This window comes from Pempheris klunzingeri, chromosome 7 (genome assembly GCF_042242105.1).
Source record: "Pempheris klunzingeri isolate RE-2024b chromosome 7, fPemKlu1.hap1, whole genome shotgun sequence".
Lineage (NCBI taxonomy): Eukaryota > Metazoa > Chordata > Actinopteri > Acropomatiformes > Pempheridae > Pempheris > Pempheris klunzingeri.
Window position 1 is genome coordinate 21,954,379 of NC_092018.1, and position 16,327 is coordinate 21,970,705.

Consider the following 16,327-nt stretch of genomic DNA (forward strand, 5'->3'; position numbering starts at 1 on the left):
GAATAATGTGGAAACGGTTTGTATAGCAAAGACTGAGGACGAGGAGGTCCTAACATCTAGTTTGTCTGCAGAAAGGACAACAGGGACGAAGCACACTGTTGGACATTTAGTTGAAACTTGTAACAAATGGTTGATGTGGAGATAAGAGCAGGTACGAGCGATCAGCTGGAGCCTGAAAAGGTCACGGGTGTCCATCGTAGCTGCCGACTAAGTGTTGCCATATCAAACAGTGGTGTCCTGTAAACACTCAGCACCAAGAGGAGCGGCAGCGTCACTTGTTTGGGAGGATAACTACCAGGCTGCCATTTCATCTGAGATCTTACCACCCCTGTCATCACCGTCGGCAGCTACTGTCATAAACCAACTCATCTGCTCTCCCAGAACGGACAGAGGGAGACCATCGGGAAGGATGAATCGCTCCTGTGCCAACTGCTTGAAAACTGTGGTGACACATCTGCACTTCCTGTGCTGGGTAAGTGGACCTGGATACACTGCAGCCATCACACACACACACACACACCGTCAAACCAAACTCTGGCTTCTCTTGTGAGTGTGTCGTACCTGTTACTACCAATAGAATAGAATAGAATACAACCTGAACTGTGGACTGTGAACTCAAAATGCCAATGTTGATGCTGAAAGCCCAGTTTTTTTTACAGTGCTGGTTATCTAAAGCTGTCGTTTAGAAGACAGGAAGCTTCTCTCTTTAATCAGTATGATGTTTGTCTTCCTCTCACACAGTGATGTGCACATCCACACTAAACGTCTAGGCAGATATAGCACCAAGCCGGTACTGGCTGCACTTTAGCCTGTACCTATGGGCAGCAGGCGACATGTTCAATCCAATGGGTCATTATGCTGAAGGGGGTGGGGGCTACTGCCCTGTTTTGACTCAGTGCTAAAGTATTGCACTACGGCTGCCATGATGCCACATATTCACCACACGACGTCCAGAAGAATTCACAATAACCTCATGATGGTGGTATCTATAGAAAATATGAAAACGATAATGCTGTCAGTCAAATTCATCTTAATCTGAAACAGTTTTGTCTCATTTTGGCAATGAATTTGACTGAGAATATGAGTGTCCAAGTAAAGAGCGGTTATGCACAATGGGCGACTGGTCCTTCCGGTCTGCCGCTCCACGCCTGTGGAGAGGCCCCCCCCCCCCGACCACCTGAGGGCGCCTCAGACGGTGGACTCTTTAGAAAGAAAACTACAAACTCATCTCTTTAAGAGGGCGTACCCCTAATCGATCTATTTTCCCTGGAAACAGCACTCTGCTGCTACGTCGTTCTTTTAGGCCGTGTCTTAAACGTTGTTGTTTTTAAATGTCTTGTGTTTTTTAACTGTTGCACCGTTTTTATTTGTATTCCAAATGAAAAGTGCATTATAAGTCAAATGTATTATTATTATTATTATTATTAGTTACACTCAGTGAAAAGGCAACCAGATGAACTGATAAAGATCCACAAGGCTGAACATCTGCCATCAGTACGCTGTCAGCTGAGACGTAGCCACACAGTTTGTGCATGTTGCTGTTAGTTACACACACTGTATCCAACATGTCCACAAAGGTGACAGAAAAGCGTGTGCGCAGTTAAATTGGTCGCAGGCCGTTAAGTCCTCTTTTGAGCTGAGATGGCACTTTCAAATGTTAAATAAGATTTATCTTCTATTGTTAATAGAAACGAATAATCAGATGTAAATGCAGCCACCTCCTCCTGCAGTGTCCTCTGGTCCGTCACCTCTGTAAAGTTGGAGGACACGGTGAGAGTGACGTTCTCAGTAAAACAGGTGGAGTGCGCTCTCTTACTAGATCACTCCAGAGTCTGTCTTGTAGAAATAAAGGAAATGAATGTGGCGGAGGTTAGTCAGGAGTCTGGGCTCTGGACGTGTGAGCTTATTACCCTGGCTCTGGAGTGTTCTGTCTGGTTCGTGCTGAACTCACACACCCAGAATAACGACGTCTCTCTGTGCCTGCTGGAGCTGTGCGGTGCGTTCGTGGTGGCGCTCGGGATCTTCCAGATGATACACTCCAAGTTCGCCTCCCTCATCACCACCTTCTGGCCCATCTACCCCGCCAACACCCTGGTGGTCACCGGCACCATCGTCACCTGTGTGTGTTACCTAGGGGTGTTAGGAGGCATGAGGGAGAATCGCTGCATGCTCATCACTGTGAGTATGAAGTATTATATTTCCATCTACAGGCTGATGTGTATAGTTCATGGTACTGCAGTAAAGCCACTTTGGGACGTTTGTCTAATCTTTATAAAACACTGGCCTACCTTTGCTTTAATGAGCTTTAATGCATCAAAATGCAGCTCATGTTAAGATCACATAGGGCTGAATCACTGGATTGTCTGGCTCACATCCAACCTCACTCCTTTCCGATTGCAGTTTTTCGTGCTGCTCTTCATCCTGATGCTGGTGGAGCTCGCCATGGCCTGTGTGTTCCTCGTCTACAGCAGAGAGGTGGGAGAGTTTCTGTGTGACCTTTACAATTACCCATTTAATACACGGCCATTTATGGGGACCACCCACACAACCGGCCTTTTCCCACCCTGTACCGCGCACTCATCAAACTAGAGTATTGCAGTTAACGTAGCTCGTGTGTCTGTGGTGCAGATTGACACATACTTTGAGAAGGACCTGATGAGAAGCTTGGAGATCTACAGACAGTCCCGTCAAGAGGGCAACAAGACCATCAAAGATGACTTTGATGCTGTCCAGCACCTGGTAAAAGATCCGCCACTGTTTCACCACCTGAACGCTGTCCTGTGTCGGTCCCACCCCACCCACGTTTTACCGCTGATATCTTACACACCCTCGCATAGACCAAAGAAATGATTCCATGAAGAGGCTCTTTTTGTCCAGTTCAGGTGCTGTGGAGTTCACGGCGCGGCAGACTGGAGGGGAGATGTCCCGATCTCCTGCTGTGTGGAGGACCCCTGTAACAGCGTCCCCCACGCCAACTGGCAAGAGGTGATCGATACTGTGTTAGCACTGCACAAAACAGCTGCTTCTCACGCGGACAGCAAGCAAGACACGCAACACTCTGCAGTCCCTCATTGGATCAGAGCTGCATTCTGGCTCTGATCACACATTTCAGCTCGTGTTTTATGTTTGCAGTTGAACAAGCAAAAAAAATAAAATACACCCAGTATAGAGGTTAACATTCTGAACGACACTCCGACGCCAAGCTCGTTTCAATTACACACCAGATAAATCAGTACATGGATACGCATACTTGCACCTGTATGTACTGTGCGTATGTTAAAGTGCATAGATTTGTGTTTCCCATGCATTAATAACCGTACCGCTTTTGTCCTCCAGGGTTGTCTTGTGAAACTGAGGAACTGGTTTGCCAGAAACTATCTAAGCACAGGCGCTGGCGTTGTCACCATGTTTATCATACAGGTACGGAACATTCAGCCCTCGTGTGGTACTCATTAACATGCCCATGTCAAACTTTCACACGTGTTGCAGCTAGTGATATCCTAGCAGGTGCTGGCCATTAGCTCATCACTAGCTCGTCCCGAGGGTTTTATCAGTGCGAGCTGCGCCGTGGCTCGGGTTCTGTGAGCCGCAGCTGGCAATAGCATGTTTAAAGTCTGAACAATGTACAGAAACACAGTCAACTCTTTGCTGATTTGTCTGATTGGCTTTGATAATTCTGCTCTTTAGTGTCATGATTCGATATTAGTTGAACTGTATTTTTCTTGTCTTTGTTTGCAGTTCATTTGCCTGTCTATCACCATCCCTCTCTTTTGCCACTTCAGTCGACGTGGACTGGGTTACCTGTGACGAAGGGCGACTGACACTGTATCCGCTATTTACAGCCCCTCTCTGGGTGCCACCAGCTTGCTTTTCCCTCTGTTATCTTATGTATCGATCCGATGTGAATGCCTGTATGGTCGGCACGTGCAGTCATCTAAAGGTTGGACCAGGGATTAGCAGGGCATCAGGTGACCGAGCGCTGAATGTGATGAAGCAGAATCATACATTTTAGGGTTTTCAGTTTTTCTATATGTTGTTTTGTTTTTGTGATTTCACTTGTGTTGTAGAAAATTAAGAAAACTGTCAAATCATCTTCAGATATGTGCTTGTGACACCACCGAGAAGCGTAAAGGTTCCTGACACCGTGTACATGCATGCTTTCTGAGTTGTCACGGCATGAGTTATTAGGCTGGCTACATGCTTGTTAGAGCATGTCGGCTTTAAGAGAACCAGCGTCCTTCTGGCCACAGCTGCCGTCGCAGTGCTGGTCAGCTGGGAACTTTGTCAATCACATTGTTTTCACTTCAAGGAGGTGAATCCGTCCCCAGTTCAGATGTGTCAGCAGCCACTTCAGTGGGACAGACATGTGAATGTCATTTGATCAAAGTGTCTTGAGCCACATTAGAGGGAACATTATCACGTGACCGTGAATGGCTAAACCTGTTCTGCCATGACGCACGAAGGTGTGTGCCAACATCAGTCATCATGAGACACAAATGTACTGTAATACTAAATAAATGCATTCAGCAGTGTCTCGTCAATGACATCGAGGTGAATGAAAGTTATTTCAACTTTTAAAACGATCCCAAATCTGATCGATGAGCACAAGCCACCAACGGTTTTAACAAATGTCCTGTTAGGAACATGTTAGTGGAAGTGGGCTCACACTGGGGATGGTATGAGTCCCTGAGCTGTGCTACATGTGCTATGTGCACATGCTACATGTGATCTGACATGTTGATGTGAGCTGGCTCTCTTCTGAGCAGCCGTAGCAACAGTAACCAGGGGGACAGGGTTTACTGAATCATATGAAAACACAGCTAGTCCACGTTAGCTACCAAAACACTAGCTTACAGCCGGTTAGCAAGCTGTTAGTTACACAGAAGACATGGATTTGAATTCCTCCTCAAAGAAGAAGACGACTCCAACTCCAAGGCCAACCAAAACCTCAGGTGAGTCAGTTAAAGCTAAACTAGTCAGCACAGATTAGCAGGTCTTTGGATTGAAGAGCGGTAACACCCCACTGTGAAACAAAGCTAGCTAGTTAATCTGTCAGAAAACACATTGAAATCAAAGGTCCCTGTGTAGGAACATTAGCTTAGCTGCGTTAGCACGGCTCACACTGTCACCCAGTGCATGACGTCAGACACAGCACACACAACATCTGACTGGTGTGAAAGCAGAAAAGGCCCCCACTAAACCACAGGAGGGAAACTCACTGTGAACACAGGATACATGTTCTCTGAAAGCCTCCACAAAGCTGCTTCTTTATCTCCAGAGAAAGAGCTTGACACTCAGCACAGCCGGGACAAACTTCGCACAAGACACAGGCCGGTGTCCAAGCCTGGACTGTCCCTGGAGGTAAGGCTCGCCCTGCTGCCCCCCTACCCTGCTGTCCCCCCCCCTGCTCCTCTTTGCTTTAGAGCACATATGTCAAACTCAAGGTCACAATTATATACGGCCCGCGAGATAATTTCATGTGACTATTAAGAACGGCCCGTCGGTAAACAGCATTCCCACCTCTAATACTACAAATCCCACAATGCACTGAGCAGCTGCCGCGCTAGTCACGACCCGTGCAGCCGCCCCTCCTCCCGCAGGTATAATGACACACCGATTTTCGCGTTTCCACTAGAACCTACTCAGCTCTACTCGGAGTAGGTACCAGTGGAAACGCGCCATTAAGCTAGCCCCCCCAAAATAAATGGCCAAACTATAAGTGGACTTTGAAAACAGAGACTTTCAAAGCAGGTGGGGGGCAGAGTTTTACCTGTTTGTCTGTTGGAGGTGAACCTGTGTCTTGTTTGTGGAGCTGATGTAGCCATAATTAAAGAATATAAATATAAGACGACACTATGAGACAAAACGTATTATTTTATTGAGGAAAAGTTGTTTGTTTGGCTGTTTACATTCATATTTCTGGATAAAATATATATTATATACTATAATAAAAGAGTCACTATTAGAGTCTTCACTAAATGTTGAGCCCGTTTGGCCCACGACTTAGACTGTGTTTTAAATTTTGGCCCTTTCTTTGATTGAGTTTGACCCCCCTGATCTAGAGCCTTTTAACAAGGCACTACTGAGTCCGAGCCCCCTGTTTTAGTCTCTACCTAAACCATAAAAGCACAAACCTGCCAACTTCACTCTGACTGCCATTAACCTTTTAAACTGGGCAACATTTGTCTTCTCAACAGTTTAATTTAGTTAAAGTAAATGTAATGAATTAGACTAAATGTAAAATGTTTTTTTTTTTTATTCAGAAAAAACTTGAAGTTGAGAAGCAGAGGAGGCACCTCCTGATCAACGAGCACAACAGGCTGATGTTTGAGGTGAAGAAAAAAGAGGCTAAGCTGACGGAGCTGCAGGATGTACTGAAGGCAAATAACCTTCAGCCTGCAGATTACAGCAGTGAGGACACGTTAAAGCAGGTAAGTAGCATTCGGGACATTTCCTACACCACTGTACGTGATCCATGAGATACTTAAAGCTGAAGGCACTGATTTATTTCTTTATCTTTTGCTACAGAACAAGGTGGAAACAACATTTGACACCTTTAACTCTACTCGATTGATCATCAATAGAAAAATGTCCATTAGTGCGGCTACATCTCACCATCTAAACTATAATGCGCACAGTTTAACACACTTAAGAGTCTGTCATGATGACTTTCATGTTTAACAGAGGTCCCACCTTCTCTGACCTTATTATCCTACTACTAGTTCTTTTTTTTGTTTTATTTGCTAATGTTAGCGTGTACGACAGCTGGAGAACAACGTAGACAAGATGAAGGTGAAGATCAAACACGCCATGGGCATCCAGACCGTCTATCAGGGCATCCATGAGCGCCTGCAGGAGGTGAGCTGGGCTGTCCACCACTTTAGAGAGGTAAAGTCCTAGCGGGTCAGATAGGCGATGACAATGACTTCATGAAATAACATATAACAATAATTGAGGTTGAATCATTTCTTCAGTCATTTCACAAATTGTTGCTTCAGTTATATACTTTGCACAATTTATTCTTTTATTAATTTATTATCTAATATTGAACACTCCTCCATAAATCCGAACTCATACAATCTAATGTCGTCAAATGACTCGGTGTCCCCTCATAAGGAAACCAGAGGAGCTCAAAGGAAAGTTAGCCAAAGCCAAGAGATATGACTAAAGCTGTAATGTAGCTCAGCCATCAACAGCCTCCAGCCCATAAAGCCCCCACTGACAAGTTGGCCCCGCGAGCCAAATGAAAATGAACGTTAAAACAAGCAGCAATGTAACCTGTCAGTACAGAGCCCCCCCACATGTTCTGTGTTATGTGGTCAGGAGCTCCATGATCTGTCCAGGGTCCTGGACCAGAAAGAGCGTGCAGTTATCATCGGACAGGCAGAGGTGGACAAAGCGACCAAGCAGCTCCAGTCAGCTGCAGCTGCTGCAGACAGAAAGCTGGTGAGACTTCAGCACCGTTTTCACACCACCAGTTTTTACCTTTCTCAGAACCCGCAACCTCTCTAACATGCTCGGTAAGACTGAAGTTGTCATAGGAAAAGACACATTTGCTATCATGAACACTCACCACCCCAGAACATATCATCTCATGTATTACATGCCATGGAAGAGTGGGACATATTTGTTACAGTGTCCATGTCCCACAGTCCATATAGGAGAAACATCAAGGACAATTAAGAAGAAGAATATTAGATGATGAATCCACCAGCAGAACCAGCAGCCATACTGACATGGATCATTTGACATTTGACTGCTCTGACTTCAGCAGACAAAAAAGGAACGTGTCATTTCGCCATCAGTGGTGAACTTATTGATGAAGTTAAACATTTTGTGTTTCGCTGACAAAATGCCGTCGAAAGAACCCTCTCTCTACGATGTGACACGTGATCGGCTCTGTTCTTTTCTTTTCTCCAACCAACCAGGCCGAGATGGTCCAGGCGGAGCATGAAACAATGGAGAAAAAAAGAGAAATGGAGAGAGAGCTATGTGAGCTGAGTGCAGAAGAGAGGGAGCTCAAAGAGCCCAGTGAAACACTGGGGCGTCTCAGCCTGACAGGGCTGAGCAGGCTGAAGGAGCCGGTAAGAGCTGGACTGGATGGACACAAGTTCAATCAGTTTGTGGATAAGAGAAGGTTGTTGGTTTCTTTCTTCACGTGTAGGAAGAAGAAGAAGAAGAAGAAGAAGAAGAAGGAGAAGAGGAAGCACACTCAATTCCTTTCAAAGGTATCGCAGAACATTGTTGCTGTGCTATCGACCAAATGTCTGCCATTGTAGCGGCATATCGTGATTTAGCCACTACAGTCGTATAACATAGGGGACATGAAGGGAAGTAAGAATGGAAATCGCCAAAGTAGGTCAGTGCCTTACAATGAATCCATTATTAGTATTATCACAACTGAACCAGAATCCCATAACATTTGGATCCAAACAACACAAACTAAAACCTGCAGCGCTATAACTGCTGACCAGCCCTTTCACAGGTACATATTATGGCTGTCCTGTTTTTTCCCCTCAGTGGTTTCACGTTTCACCATCCACACAAACTCTTGTCTTAAATCTTATTATTGTATCTTATCTCTACCTGTGACGCATCACGTAACTCTAGGCCCATATTTATCAAAATTGTCATGACTTAGAAATGCTTTTAAATGTTAAGACTGTCCTAAGGTCTGTGAAGCTGGTTGAGAGGAGATCCTAGATGATGATTGCAGCACACACAGAGGCAGAGCACTCCTCCTGAGACACGTTATGGCGCACAACTGCTGACTGCCAGCCTCTCTTAGCATACGTTCTTCTGTGTTAGCTTGGTGTCTCAGCTGAGTCTGTTGCTGCGCAGCGGCTCTGACGTGTTTTTTTTTTTGCTTGGTTTCACTGAGCCACGGCTTCACTCACTGAATGATTCACAGACTCACATGAAGTCACATGAGTTAACATGCACTAACATGCGTGCACACGGTCAAACTACTTCCAAGATTTAACAGTGAACTTTTCATGCCGACAAAAACCTTACTTTTACAGAGCAATGTGAGCTCTACACTACCTGCCCCCCTGTGTTTAATGCACCAGTATGCTGTAGGCGTAAATACTTGTTTGAGCTCTGTGCGCCTCTGCAGATCATCGGCGTTACAACATCTGTGGCGCTTCCCCGTCAGACGTGAGACGGGTAGAGGACATGGAGGCTCTGAGAGAGGCTCTGGGCTGTGCTGACTTGCAGGTAGTCACTTTATATTGCTGAATATGAATTTAATGCTATGAATACATTATTCTTCAACCCTTCTACAAATTGTTATCTCACCTACTGTTTATTTGGAATGCTTCTCCATCGACATTTTTCAGTGTGGAAACATTATTCAAACATCAAAACATCCAGCTCAGTTAGGCCGGCTATCGCTTTTCTCGTTCCTATCTTTAATACTTTCCAAAATATTCAACGTTTTTTGGCAATTTAGCTCCACTGAAGTGTATTGGCAAAATTCAGCTGTGTTCAATGAACAACTTAAATAAGAACAATTGAAACAGCTCAACACAACTAATATCACAGGTGGTTTCTCCAAAGTCAACACAATATGTCACTTTTAATGACTGCTGCAGTGAATAGAATCCCTCATAAGAGTCTCAAGCACACCTGATGTGACTGATCAAGGGCCTCATTAGTTGCATCAGGTGTGCTTGAGACAGAACACATCAAATACCTGGACTGGGTTTGCTCACAGTGACGTTTGGCTGCATGTTAGAAATATGGATAAGTCAAGAGAATTGTCCAACAAGTTAAGAGAGGAGATCGTTGCCTTGCACAAACAAGGTAAAGGATAGAAAAAGATAGCAAAGGCACTGAATGTTCCTGGATATACTGTCGGAAGCATAGTTCACCAGTTCACAGCTAAAGGAACACCGGCTACACTACCTGGACGTGGCAGAAAGAGGAAGCTATCAACGGCTGTCACCAGATTTCTGAGGAGGCAGGTGGACAGAAACCCCAGAGTGACTGCAAAAGACCTGCAGCAAGACTTGGTGGCAGCAGGCACTGAGGTTTCAGTTCCTACATTAAGGTGCATCACTAACCGCTGAAGGCCTCCATGCCAGAACTCCAAGACAACTCCATTACTGAACCAAAAGCACAAGACAAGACAAGTCTGCTCCAATATGCTAGAAACCATATAAATAAGCCACAGAGGTTTTGGGATTCTGTTCTGTGGAGCGTTGAAACAACACTGGAACTTTTCAGGTCTATGGATCAGAGGTGTGTCTGGAGGAGGAAGAATGAGGCAGACGCTGAAAAGAACAGCCTGCCTACAGTGAAGCACGGCTGTGGCTCTGTGATGCTCTGCTTTGCTTCTGGCTCTGGAAACCTGCAGCGTTTAGAGGGTAAGATGGATTCAATGAAGTATCTGGAAATCCAGGAGAAAACGTCATGCCGTCTGTGAGGAAGCTGAAGCTTGGGTGTCACTGGACCTTCCAACAGGACAATGATCCCAAGCAAACCTCAAAGTCCACCAAGGTTGGCTTCAGAAAAAGTCCTGGAAGATACTAGAGTGGCTGTCACAGTTGCCTGACTTGAATCCCACAGAAAATCTCTGGTGGGATTTAAAGAAGGCGGTTGCAGCACACAAACCCTAGAATATTAGAGAGCTGGAGGCTGTTGTCCATGAGGAATGGGCTGAGATTCCTCAGGAACACTGTCAGAACCTGGTGTCTGGCTGTGCATCACGTCTGCAGCAGGTCATAACAGAAAAAGGGTGCTCTAAAGGACTAAAGATGCTGGTCAAGAAGTGACATATGTGACATATTTTGTTGAATTTGGAGAAACCACCTGTAAAATTAGTTGTGTTGAGCTATTTCAACTGTTCTTGTTTGAGTTGTTCATTGAACACAGCTGAACGTTTGCACATTTTGCCAATACACCTAATTTGCAATGGGGTTTGAATAATTATGTGCAGCTGTATTTTTTTTTTTTGTCTTTGGCCATTAAAGGAGTCCTTTTTTAGATGCTTTCATTGTGTGCTTTTGCTTTGCAGTATTGTAATTGTTCCTCTCTTGTATTGACACACACTGCACACAAGCCTTTGGCTGCATTCCACAGTACAGTAGATGGGTAGTTAAAGCTCACAACCAAGCTCATTATCATTGTATTATGTGACCAGAGAGCCAATTTAAACTGCTGTTTTCTGGCTGTTTGATGTGGTGTCTGCCTGTCTTATTAGGATCTAATTACCAAGGTGGTGTCACAGCAAACGACTAAGGAGCAGCTCCTCACTGAGCTCACCCAGTGCAAGGAACTGGTCAGGCAGGATGCCAAAACCATGGCTGATCTGGAGGTCCGGTACGCTGAACTCAAGTTTGGTGCGAACTCTGCAACTACAAGGTGCATTTAAGCTCTGCTGCACAGTCAGTTATCCAGAGTTGTTGTGAAAATAGTAAAATATGTGAATGTGGTAGCCACTGAATATATCTCAGAGTTTGATGTTGCACACCACCTTTCATGCAAAACACTGACCTTTAGGTTGAGCTGCAACAGAGGTTGAACCGGAGGAGACATATTGACCTCATGTGTTTCAGCAACATGATGTGCTCTGAGTCGTTTATTTGACCTTTTAACTTCCTGTCTACACCTGAAGTGGGAATTCTGTTGGATTGTGGACAACTGTTGTATGTTGTGTGATGTGCTAAAATTGCTAAAAGTATAGTGAGAGATGCTTGGGTTGAAGATGAGGGCAGGGCTCACTGGAAATGTAGCTTTAAAATGTAGTATGAAAGAAGAAAAGGTTCGGACAGTTGAAAGTTGTTAGTTATTTGTACAATCTGATAGAGTTTAATAGTAAATATGGGTCAGTAAGAAATGGAGCGTCTCTTGTCATCCCACTCAGTCTATTCTAGATGCTGGACTTGCCAAGTGTTATGAACCATCAATCCACTTCTGCATCTGTCTTTGAACTGACACGGCAGGCAGTAGTTTAACGCCTGTGGCTTGATAATGAGGGTGGTGATTATTTGAAAGCGGTGCTGGCAGCCCTGATAGGCCGCTCGTGGCTGAGATTTATCAGTGTCGCTCAGCGAGGAAACCTCTGTTAGGAGACATGGTCTTGTGGGGTGATTGGGCCTGATTGATGTCTCTGCTGATTTCTCCTGAGATGTTTTCACAATCCCTTCTCCCGACACCTCGGGCCATTCTCAAAGCGTGTCGTTGAACAGTGACATATTCAGTATCTGATCCCCTTATTGCGCTCATCACTTCATCCCCTTCAAACAGCTGGGACCGGGACAGTTAGCACTGAAGAAGAACCGTGGGACACCTTCAGATGGGGCCATTAAAATGAGAGGAGATGAGATGAGATGTTTTTCTGCCGTGTTTGGTTTTATAATATGAGGAGAGAAAATAAAAACTCCATCTGTTTATTTTAAGGTTTGACAGGCTGCAGGAACAACTCCAGGCGAGGCTAAAACAGGAAAAGGACCGTGCTAAAGGACTGCAGGCCCAGCTGAAGCAGTCTCAGCACCTGCTGGACACGGTTGATATGGGGGTCAACAACCTGTACTTCTGGATGAGCTGTGTGCCCGTGGAGGTCTGGACCAAAAACCGTCCGTTCTTAACTTTCCCACTCATTGTTCCATCTTTTAGCATCTTTTAGCATGTCTGCTTGTTTAAAGGACAGATTCAACTTATTCCAAGTCTATCACCAGGTCTTAACACAGTGCTCCCATCCCAGTGTACGCCGAACAAGTCCTAGGTTGCTCTAATCATTCCTCCAATGATCAAGACAAGATCAAGACATCAAGTGTTTCTCACGAGTCAGCGTCTGATCACTCTGTTTGTTTGTTCATTGTTCGCAGACCTTTTTCACAGCAGACATTTTGATGTTTTGGGAGAGCGCAGGTGGAAGTACTGACATCAACGCTGACCAGCTAATGTATTCAACAAGTCTTTGACTCTTCCTCAGGGGTTGCCAACTGTGTGTGGTGTCGACAGCATAGACAAACTGAGGGACATCAGAGCCCGTCTACCAACACTGCAGCAAAGAGCGTCGGAGCAGAGACCTGTGATCAGCGAGCTGGACCGAGAGAGGGTGCTGAACTTCTCTCATACTTCCTAGTTGTGTTTTATAGCGATACCCAGCTCAGCATCTCTAAATTGGACTTTGTCAGTTTCCCCTAATGCATTAAATACTATAAGCATTATTTTTAAGTTACATAAGAAGATAAGATGATTTTAAAGTCATCAGAAGTCTAATTTGGTTTAAATCTGCTGCCCATTTTCCATTTAATGCTCTTCCTGTAGCTCAAAATGACTTGACTTGACTTGACTCTACTTGAATTGATGCCTCATGTGTCTCACTCTTTTGGAAAAGCATTCAAGTTGTTTAATAGGTGTGACCATAAGTCTGTTGAGTGTGGTTATGGATTAATCCCTACATCCTTTTCAGATTTACAGTTTGCTGGAGCAGTGCAACACGATGGAGCCGAGGAACGTCAAGAGGCCAACCACCCCTGCAGGTGAGCGTCCAGCAGCTTATTATTGTTGAGAGAAATACACAAGAAAGGTGGGATCTGCTAATAGGAGTTTGCAGTCCAGTTAAAAAAAAATCTAAGAAGGACCATTTCATGTAAACACAAATGTCTGTAGTTGTTTTGAATACATCCTTTGCGGTGGTTCCCAACCTGGTAGTCGCAGCCCCCACTAAGGGCTGGAAAAGCATTATGGGGTGCTCCACATGATTATGGGGAATGTAAAATGTAAAAACTTTCTTTTTTTTTTGAAGGCTCAAAATGTCATCTTTGGTTGTCTGATGTCTTGGCTGAGAAACTACCTTTTGTTTCTTTCTCCCATCTCTCACAGATATGCCCCAGCTTAGTGATGATGACGAAGAGACGTGTGCTCCATCCCGCGAGGAGATCAAACGCAGTGGCTCCAGACTGATCGAATCCAAGCAGAACAAGAAGTCCTCGAGGAGAGCCAGGAGGAAGCAGTAGTGATCCAGACCACGCAATGGGTATAATAATAAACGAGAATACAGCAGCAGTCTTCTGCTTGTGGTGACTGCTTGTCAGTGGTCCGCTGTGCACCAGATCTGCAACCCACTCCAACTAATGACGATGAAGGGAGATTTGATCAAAATTCAAAACACTGGAAGTGGAACTTATATTGAACCACTAGGTGGGAGTATTGTCCTGCTGATTTAAAGAGAGCAGAAGCACGTGTTGATTTATCTAACTGGAGGATGACTGGATTGATTCCCAGCTCCCAGCAAGCCTGCCCAGCAGAATTACATGGTAAACAGGTCTAGTCTGGGCACATGGAGATGAGGAAACAGACCGTCCCCTAGAGCACTGATTAGGAGGTGGAACATTTCACACATTTCTCAATGCTGAGTTCACTTTTTCTAAACTCACCATAGCAGCAACCCAGGGTTACACATGACTTGATTTCAAAGACTACACGTACCAAATGCTCTCCCAGAGCTCTACTATCCACTGATCCACACGATTACATTCCCCTGGTGAAGGCCTCCAGTAGACCTGGCTCGGGCGAACAAGGTGGAGCAAAAATGTGCCACTAATTGACGTTAGTGGTTTTCCAGTCAGTCCACTACAGTTTCAGTGATTCAAGAGGCTCTTTTATACTGTCAGTACAAGTACAAGTGCCAGTAAGGTTTTAAGGCTGGTCAACAGACTGGATCACAGACTGGATCACAGGCTGGATCACAGGCTGGACAATAGACTTGGACAACAGACTGGATCACAGGCTGGACAACCGACTGGATCACAGACTGGACAACAGGCTTGGACAACAGACTGGATCACAGACTGGATCACAGACCGGATCACATACTGGATCACAGGCTGGACAATCGACTGGATCACAGACTGGACAACAGACTTGGACAACAGACTGGATCACAGACCGGATCACAAACTGGATCACAGACTTGGACAACAGACTGGATCACAGACTGGATAAGTCCTATGGCAGTGTGTACCTGGGGCATGATGTGACTCGTGACAGGACTTATTTTCTTTGGACACTACAGACACTACAGATTTCCTCTGTTGGTATCAGGAGCAAGGGGGGGTGATGAACAGACCCCACTTCAGAGAAAGATGGAAAAAAAAGTGTTTTTCATTTTACAACAGCATACACTGCTGAAGCTATCTTTCTATGAAAGTGAGATATTGGAGATCAAGTTTCGCACTGTTTTAGGGCCAAAGTGTGTCATTTTAAACTGTCACATTCTATTGATGACAACAATGCTTCAGATGGTTTACATCCATGTCAGAATAATCATTAGACTGAACATCTTTCTCCGACCACTCACACTCACACCTACAGACAGTTTAGAGTCACCAGTTTACCTGCATGTCTCTAAACTGTGGGAGGACGCTGGAGAACCAGAGAGAACCCACACAAGCACAGAGAGAACATGCTGACTCCACACAGAAAGGCCCCATGTTCAAATTGCAAACTACATTTAGCCTGCCAGCAGATTCAAACCGGGAACCTTCTTGATGTGAGGCAACTGTCGCTAGAGAAAAAGTCAGGGTTAGGGTTATCACCAAAGTCTGCACGAGTCGTCCTCTGGGGATCAGGAATGTCTACAAAATCCATCCCAGAGTTAGTGAGAGCTCCGTGTCATGGCCCCAGCAGTCAGCTGGCTTGGGTGCTCAGTGGTGAGCACACCCTCCCAGCATGAAGGTCAGAGGTTCAAGACTTGGTTGGGTTATATGGGGTGTTGACTTCGAATAATTCAATTCAATTCAATTTATTTTGTATAGCCCAATATCACAACAGAGTTGTCTCACAGTGCTTTACAAAGTTCACTGAAATAAACAAGAAGTGTAAGCGAACAAACAATCACACAAATCAAATTTAGAATAATTGAATTCCCCAGCATTAATGGATTTATGACTGAATGAACTGCGAAAAAACACTGAAATGGGCTTTTTTTCAAGACTTACGGTTGCTGGACATTCTGCCTTATTTTGATAAATCTTATTCACTTAACTTTGATGGGGTATTTTGGTCTGTTGAGGGAAAATCAGAGAGATTCACACATTCACTGTGAGCAGCTGTCCAGTAGAGCCACCGCATCGCCCCTTTTAACTGCTAAGAAAGAAAGATGAAAGTCAGATACTTAGAATCGCAATTCTCTCCCCTACACATGCACCACCACCCCTCCGTGGAGAAATTATTGATTTCATCTGTGTTAGTGGCCTGTCTCTCCTTCTGTTTGCAAATTACTTTTTTGTTCTGGTGTTTTTCTTCAGCGCCATCTTAGCACTCCCCCTCCCGGTCTGTTCCTCAGGGCTTCTGTGTCATCCATTTTTAACGG

At 45.0% G+C, this 16,327-nt stretch overlaps 2 protein-coding genes across 2 annotated transcripts; both read left to right on the forward strand.

Annotated features, from left to right (window-relative positions):
- Nucleotides 1-409: 409 nt before the first annotated feature.
- On the forward strand, nucleotides 410-3,807 carry LOC139203648 (leukocyte surface antigen CD53-like). Its single transcript, XM_070833473.1, has 7 exons — nucleotides 410-472; nucleotides 1,990-2,178; nucleotides 2,401-2,475; nucleotides 2,629-2,739; nucleotides 2,878-2,985; nucleotides 3,337-3,420; nucleotides 3,739-3,807. The coding sequence occupies exons 1-7, from the start codon at nucleotides 410-412 to the stop codon at nucleotides 3,805-3,807; spliced, it is 699 nt and encodes a 232-aa protein (XP_070689574.1).
- A 1,428-nt stretch (nucleotides 3,808-5,235) lies between these two features.
- Nucleotides 5,236-13,970, forward strand: LOC139203649 (coiled-coil domain-containing protein 183-like). Its single transcript, XM_070833474.1, has 12 exons — nucleotides 5,236-5,361; nucleotides 6,264-6,431; nucleotides 6,754-6,858; nucleotides 7,324-7,446; nucleotides 7,929-8,084; nucleotides 8,165-8,228; nucleotides 9,119-9,219; nucleotides 11,207-11,325; nucleotides 12,406-12,565; nucleotides 12,941-13,066; nucleotides 13,424-13,493; nucleotides 13,837-13,970. The coding sequence occupies exons 1-12, from the start codon at nucleotides 5,236-5,238 to the stop codon at nucleotides 13,968-13,970; spliced, it is 1,452 nt and encodes a 483-aa protein (XP_070689575.1).
- The last annotated feature ends 2,357 nt before the right edge of the window (nucleotides 13,971-16,327 follow it).